Here is an 8146-nt window from a genome sequence, read left to right on the forward strand (position 1 = left end):
GGATTTACAAAAAGAAGGGAAGGAAAGGAGCCGGGGAGATGAGCCGTAAACTGACAGAACAGGATCTGATGTCATAAAACAGAGGGTTCTGTCTCTCTTTCCGTCTGGCACCGCTTCTCTTCAAACACACACACAGTCCAATTTGTCACGTTCAAACGCACCAATAAAGTTTATACCTCAACTTCCATCACATTGTTTTATCGACTGATCCTCAAGTGGGGAGAAAATTAGGGTTAAAGAACTGGCTTCAATTACTGCAAGTGTGTGTGTGTGTGTGTGTGTGTGTGTGTGTGTGTGTGTGTGTGTTTGTGTGTGTGTGTGTGTGTGTGTGTGTGTGTGTGTGTTTGTGTGTGTGTGTGCGCGTGTGCGTGTGTGTGTGCGTGTGTGTGTGTGTGTGTGTGTGCGTGTGTGTGTGTGTGTGTGTGTGTGTGTGTGTGTGTGTGTGTGTGTGTGTGTGTGTGTGTGTGCGCGTGTGCGTGTGTGTGTGCGTGTGTGTGTGTGTGTGTGTGTGCGTGTGTGCGTGTGTGTGTGTGTGTGTGTGTGTGTGTGTGTGTGTGCGCGTGTGCGCGTGTGTGTGCGTGTGTGTGTGTGTGTGTGTGTGCGTGTGTGTGTGTGTGTGTGTGTGTGTGTGTGTGTGTGTGTGTGTGTGTGTGTGTGCGCGTGTGTGTGTGTGTGTGCGTGTGTGTGTGTGTGTGTGTGTGCGTGTGTGTGTGTGTGTGTGTGTGTGTGTGTGTGTGTGTGTGTGTGTGCATGTGCGTGTGTGTGTGTGTGTGTGTGTGTGTGTGTGTGAGACAGTAAAAGTTTGTTGAGTGTTTATGAGTTGTTCCATTGAAAGCAGACTGACAGAGGAGCGGAGGAGAAACAGACTATAGGAGACGAGGAGAGCAGGAAAGAAAGCGAGAGGAGGGGCGAGAGAGGTTCAAGAGACATAAGAAAGAGAGGGAGAGAGAGAGATAGTAGGCTGACAGAGAGAGGAGGGGCGTACGAGCATTAAGGGCTATCAGAGAGAGAGAGAGAGAGAGAGAGAGAGTAGAACGTGAGCTCTGTGAGTTTGTTATTTGAATCTGGACCCAAACGGACTCTCTCCTCTTCTCCTCCTCTCTCCTCCTGTGTTCAGATCCTGTGAAGACTCTGGAAGGATTCCACTTGACTACAAAGCACAGAAGCAAACACAAACTGGTGAGATTTCTCTATGATTCTTATTTGGATTGTAACATTGTAGCCTATATTCAACCATTCTCATAACCTGGAGTCAATACCTGCTGTGTTGCAGCCCATCAGACTATCATCAGTGTCTTTTTTGTACTTTTGATTTAGATTTATTTCTCGTATTTTGTATTTTACAGACATATTTTAGACAGCGTCAGTCACACACATCTTTTGTATTTTTTATTTTGTACTTTAACATTGTTGTTTTTTTACTCGCTGTTTAAAAACATATGTTTTAAACTCATAATGTACCTTTTCGTGATGTAATTTATAGATTGTGTTGTGAACTACAATTTTATTTGTTTAGTGCATTTCTAAATACTCAGCGACAGAGTCTCACAAAAATAATCTGTTGAGAGAGAGCGAGAGAGAGAGAGAGAGAAACAGAAAGAGAGAGAAAAAGAGAAAGAGAGAGACAGAAAAAGAGAAAGAGAGAGAGAGGGAGGTAGAGACAGAGCGAGAGAGAGAGAGAGACCGGGTTTTAAAGGTGTGAGAGGTGTGAGAGGTGTGAGAGTGAGGAACTCAGATTTTTAAGAAGTGTTTTAAATTCAAGACATTATAGAGGCACTTGTGTGTGCTGCTAAATTAATTAATTAATTGTTGTACAATACAGTCCTATTCTATTCTATTCTATTCTATTCTATTCTATTCTATTCTATTCTATTCTATTCTATTCTATGGTTCAAGATCCTGTAGATAAAATGTCTTGTTATCTGTGGACCCAACATACCTAGCTCCACGTCCTGTCTCAGGTCTGGAATCCTTTTGCAAAAGTCCTTCTGGCTAATCAACCTACCTCTTTTGCTTTCATTTTGCTCCACAGAGTTTCTGCATCAAACATCTCAGAAGCTCCTCGCCTCCTCCGCCTCTACAACCTTGGGTCACAGCGGGTTCCGGAATTGGTTCTAGAATCTCGGCGGGTTCCAGAATCAGTTGTAGAATATCTGTGGGTTCCAGAATCGGTTCTAGAATCTCGGTGGGTTCCAGAATTGGTTCTAGAATCAAAGCGGATTTCTGGAAAGAGTTCTGAAGCCACAGCAGCAAGTTCTGAAATGACTCATGGAATCACGGGAAGAGGTTCTGGAATCACAGGTTCCACAACAGGTTCCAGGGTTCCGTGCGTCTACCCCGGGCTGTTTCGGGTTCTGCTGCTCGCGGGTGTGCTGTTTGCCGAGCCGGTCCGGAGCCAGAGCAACTTCTCCTGGGACCCGTCTCTGTCGGACCTGATGATGTCGGACCTTCACCCGGCCTTCCACGGCACTGACTCGCCCCTGGGGCTGGAGCTAGGCCCGGGGGGGAACGTCCGCGTCGCATCCCCACAACGAGAGCTCGTTTTGGGCCAAGAGACCCGGGACGGGCCCCTGTCCTCCCCGGAGCTCGGGAAGTCAGAACACAAACACAAACTGAAGCACAAACACGGACGAAAGCATCACTCCTCTTCCTCGCTTCCTCACCCCTCCAACTCCTCCGTGGGGGGGGAGGTGCGCGTGCGTCCGGTGGCGCCCCCTAGCTGCCTGCAGGTCACGTCGATCCATCGATACTTCAAGTACATCAACACGGTGATGTCGTGCGTCATCTTCGCCGTGGGCCTGGTGGGAAACCTCACGCTGCTGAGGATCATCTGCCAAAATAAAAGCATGAGGAACGGACCCAACGCCCTGATCGCCAGCCTGGCCTTAGGAGACCTGCTGTACATCGCCATCGACATCCCCATCAACGTCTACAAGGTCTGTCTGTCTGGCTGTGTGTCTGTCTGTGTGTCTGTCTGTCTGTGTGTCTGTCTGTCTGTCTGTCTGTCTGTCTGTGTGTCTGTCTGTCTGTGTGTCTGTCTGTGTGTCTGTCTGTCTGTCTGTCTGTCTGTCTGTCTGTGTGTGTGTCTGTGTGTCTGTCTGTCTGTCTGTGTGTCTGTCTGTCTGTCTGTCTGTCTGTCTGTGTGTGTGTCTGTCTGTCTGTCTGTCTGTCTGTGTGTCTGTCTGTCTGTCTGTCTGTGTGTCTGTGTGTCTGTCTGTCTGTGTGTCTGTCTGTCTGTCTGTCTGTCTGTCTGTCTGTCTGTCTGTGTGTCTGTCTGTCTGTCTGTCTGTGTGTCTGTCTGTCTGTGTGTCTGTCTGTCTGTGTGTCTGTCTGTCTGTCTGTCTGTCTGTCTGTGTGTCTGTCTGTGTGTCTGTCTGTCTGTGTGTCTGTCTGTGTGTCTGTCTGTGTGTGTGTGTCTGTGTGTCTGTCTGTCTGTCTGTTTGTTTGTCTGTGTGTCTGTCATCCTGTTTTTGGTTTTATTTGTAATGACGGGGAGAACATGCAAACTTTTTGACAAGAAGGTATGGGGGGAACACATCTTCAGCGCCCACATCGTCCCAGGCGGGAATCGAACCCAGGACCTTCTAGCTCTGAGGGGACAGCGCTTTTTGTAGGCTTAACCAGAAAATCGCCTCTATTCATGGTTCATCAGGAGAAAAGTCTATAGGGTTTTAGAACGGGGATTTCACTTAAATACATCAAATAAGGTCAGTGGTTAACAAAAGTTGATGGGAGCGTGAATGTGGGTTCAGCAGGATAATCTTCACGAAAATCGCATTAAAAAAACACATTTACGTTCCAAACAAAAGTCATAAAAGTGATTCACGTTTGTGAGGATTATCCTGCTGAACGCAATTCTCATAAACCTTTGTTAACCGCAGACCTTATTTGATGCATTTAAGTGAAATCCTCATTCTAAAACCCCATTCACTTTTCCCCTGACGAACATACTTCCAGACTGATTCCTGCAATGCTCTATTAGTAGTAGTTTACAGCGACAGAAATGCATTATGGGTAACAACATACTCCGCCCAAGCTGTGTGTGTTGTGTGTCTCAGACAGTCAGAAGGCTGAGTGTTACACTGATAACAGCTTTAAAATACTCTTCTGATCTGGATAACACATCACACACTGATGCTGCTGCATTCCAGACAACTCGGACGCTGGGATTTTCGGACCTCCTACAAGGAAAAGTACACTGGAACGCCACTCAAAGTCGGAGCTCCGACTTGTAAACTCGGGAGGGGGGGTGGATCTACTCCGATGTCATGTAGAGTCAGTTGTCTGATGTAAGTCAGCCAGCACACAACAGTGTTATGGAGCTGGAACGCTAGGGTCGGAGGTGGGACTTTCCAACTGGCAAATTCACACCTCCAAGTTGTCTGAATCCAGCATGGCATCACACACTCATACATCTCATACTCATACATCATACACTGACATCTTGTTATCTGTGTGTGTGTGTGTGTGTGTGTGTGTGTGTGTGTGTGTGTGTGTGTGTGTGTGTGTGTGTGTGTGTGTGTGTGTGTGTGTGTGTGTGCGTGCGTGTGTGTGTGTGTGCAGCTGCTGGCTGGTGATTGGCCGTTCGCCGACAGCGCGGCCGGGCTCTTCCTCTGTAAGCTGGTCCCCTTCCTGCAGAAAGCCTCGGTCGGCATCACCGTCCTCAACCTGTGTGCCCTGAGCGTGGACAGGTAACACACATGCACATACACACACACACACACACACACACGCACACACGCACGCACGCACGTGCACACACACACACACACACACACACACACACACGCACGCGCATGCACACGCACATGCACACGCACGTACACACACACACACACACACACACACGCACACACACACACACACACACACACGACATACATACACACACACACACACCCACACACACACACACACACACCCACACACGCACGCACATGCACACGCACATACAAACACATGCACATACACATACACACACATGCACACGCACATACACACACATGCACACACATGCACACACATGCACACACACACACACACACACACACACACACACACGCACACACATGAACATACACATGCACATACACACACATGCACATACACATGCACACGCACATACACACACATGCACACACATGTACATACACATACAATGGCATTAGCGGGAATCTCAACTTTGTCACCTGTCATCCTAGCCTCGTTAAAACCTATCCTGATAATGTGACCTCACTTCCTGTTTGGCTCTACGGCTCAGTCTGGACTTCCAGGCTCTGTAACCGGCCAATCAGTGACGCTGCTGCATGGCAAAACAGTCATGGCGTCTCCCGAAGCAACGTGTGGTAACGTTAACCCATTGATACCTGATGCAGCATTTGTGTGTGTATCCCTTTAAGACCGTGAACCGCGTCACGCGGTTCACGGTCTTAAAGGGATACACACACAAATTAGGGATATACACGCAAATGCTGCATCAGGTATCAATGGGTTAACATTAGTGGAGTAAACAGTCATAAGTGCAGTTATTGCAAAAATAGACTCAATAACAACAAGTGCACCTGCGGAGTTTCTCGGCAGAGAAAGCCGTTTTCGCCGTTCTTCCAAGTGGATTTGGATTGGATTCGGCGATGCCGATTGGCTGAAGGAGTTGTCTGTCAAGGCAAGTACTCCCGCCCACTGTGGACAGCTGCAGTCCACACTGATACGTCGAATGTGAGGTCACATGATCAGGAAGGTTTTTACCAGGCTAATGTCATCGCTCTCTCTCTCTCTCTGAATCTCTACTGTCTCACGAATAACAAATAAATGAAACGTGCAAGACGTGAAAGCAACGCTGTTTATCAAGCGACTTGGAAGTCCCTGATGTCGAACTTTCCCAGCACATGAATGCGCCATCTGGCCGGCTGACAATCAAGTTCCCTCCAATCGCACATTCTATGATTCTGACATAAAGTCACTCATAAGACCGTCACAATCGCACATAGTCTGCATACAGCTTTATAGGAGCCTCACTGAAATACCTGTGGCTGAAACGGCATGTGTGTGTGTTCAGGTACCGCGCGGTGGTCTCGTGGGCGCGCGTGCAGGGGACAGGCGTGCCCACGGTGACGGCGGTGGAGATTGTGGTGATCTGGCTGCTGTCCGCCCTGCTGGCCGTGCCCGAGGCCGTCGGCTTCAACATGGTCACCTTCAGCTACAGGAACGTCACCATGAAGACCTGCATGCTGCAGCCCACCACACCCTTCATGATCGTGAGTGTGTCGGAGTCAGTTAGTGCACCAGTCCTTGTTTATAGAGAGCCGCAGGAACGAGTCCGGAAATCATCCATGCTAACAGTCCTGGTTCTTCACTGTTTTCGCCTATGGGAGTGTTTTGAATGGGTTTTTGGCGCGATGCTTCTAATAATCTCTCTGGGCAACGCTGGCTTAATCAAACGCGAACCAGTGTTTAGTAATATCATCTTCACACATGAGGACCACTTTTATGAGTTTTGAAGCTTTTACGTGCCGTTAAAAGGGCGGCTAGCTAGCAAACGGCTAAATGAGACTACACTGTTGAGTCGATGGGGATATATACGTCAATAACGTCACCACTTCAAAGGACGAACACGGAAATGCTCTTTCCCTCACCTGGTTCAGCCCGTTCAGCCCGGGGTAATCAGTGCACACATCCAACAACAGTCCAGGTTGAGCGCTGACGTGACGTGGAAGCCTATGCGACAGTGTGTAGTTCTGGATTAGCTTAGCTCAAGCTTTTTACTTCTAGGGCTCGCATTTACGCTACAAAACTCATGAAAGTGGTCCTCATGTGTGAAGATTATCCGACTGAACTCTGGTTCGTGTTTCATTAAGCCAGCGTTGCCCAGAGAAATTATTAGAAGCATCGCAGCAAAAACCCATTCAAAAATCCCATAGACAGAAACAGTGAAGAACCAGGAAGTCCGGGACTTCCGCGTTCTGACTACAAAAATACGTCATCCCTGCGGCTCTCTATTGTATGTGTGTGTATAATCAAGAAGTGTGTGTGAGGTGTGTGTGTTTACAGTATGTGAGTGTGTCTGCACGTGAGCAAGAGAGAGGGAGGATAAGGCGTGTGTGTGTGTGTGTGTGTGTGTGTGTGTGTGTACAGTATGAGAGAGAGAGTGTGTGTGTGTGTGTGTGTGTGTGTGTGTGTGTGTGAGAGAGAGAGAGCGAGGGAGAGATGACTTGTATGGATGTGTGTTTGTGTCTGCGTGCGTGTGTGTTTACATCATGTGTGTAGATAGGTATCTCAGCTGGCTAAAGACAGCTGATGAGAATTTAGATAAAATGTTATTACCAGCTACTACCCCTAACACTACACTTTAAAAAAAAAAGGTTCCACCACCACCATGACACTTGTACTGTACCACAGCAGAACCCTTTTTGGTGCTAAGAACCCCGTTATAGAAAGGTTCACAGTGGTTCTCAACCTTTTTGCATTAACCTCCTACAACCCTGCACCCTCATATGGGAACATTATGGTTTGGGTTTTCTGGAGCACAATACTTAATTCTGCCTAACTTAAAACCTAACTTTAGGGGGTCTTTAAAATACTTCATTTATAAGAAGTTAACACAATTAGACAATATAGAATTATTGTTTTGATCGATCCAAAATTTGGGTCAGAGACTAAATCAAATCAAATTGGGGGATCCGTGACCATAATATGGACTAAATGATGGGTCATTGATTATGAAAAGGGCTGACTGGTTTAAATCAGACGGTATTATATTGTAGAGGTCTATAGGAAAGCACAACCCTACGCAAAGGACATGTGAAAAACCATCTTTTCCTGGGTGGTCTTCAGGAAGCCAAACTCATTAATGTTCTCGTGTGGTGCCCCCCTCCTCTGCAGAGAGGATAGAGGTGGGGGTCTGGTATAGGATAACTCCTGGGTGGGACAGTACAGGTCCATGATGTGTTTGTTGCTTGGCTGCAGGGCGAGGTCAGTTATAACTCAGATGGTTTAGAACATCATTTCCTGTTTACGTGTGAGACCGGCTTCCAGCTCTTCACAGCCAGAGACACACTCAAACTGAACCTGGGTCAGCTGTCCTGCTGTCAATCTGTCCCACTTTACACACTCTGATCTACTATTATAGTATTTAGCTGTTCTGTTGTTC

At 47.5% G+C, this 8146-nt stretch overlaps 1 protein-coding gene across 1 annotated transcript in view; it reads left to right on the top strand.

The window, feature by feature from the left end:
- Positions 1-2261: 2261 nt before the first annotated feature.
- Positions 2262-8146, top strand: part of LOC310779472 (endothelin receptor type B-like) — a gene marked incomplete at both ends in the record, with an annotated part of 9709 nt that continues 3824 nt past the window's right edge. The window contains 3 exons of the mRNA XM_083640004.1: positions 2262-2936; positions 4564-4691; positions 6056-6254. Of these exons, the coding sequence (XP_083496130.1) occupies positions 2262-2936; positions 4564-4691; positions 6056-6254 (1002 nt within the window). The remainder of the gene's footprint in view (positions 2937-4563; positions 4692-6055; positions 6255-8146) is intronic.

The sequence above is a fragment of the Poromitra crassiceps genome (genome assembly GCF_964638095.1).
Source record: "Poromitra crassiceps genome assembly, chromosome: 7".
Taxonomy (NCBI): domain Eukaryota; kingdom Metazoa; phylum Chordata; class Actinopteri; order Beryciformes; family Melamphaidae; genus Poromitra; species Poromitra crassiceps.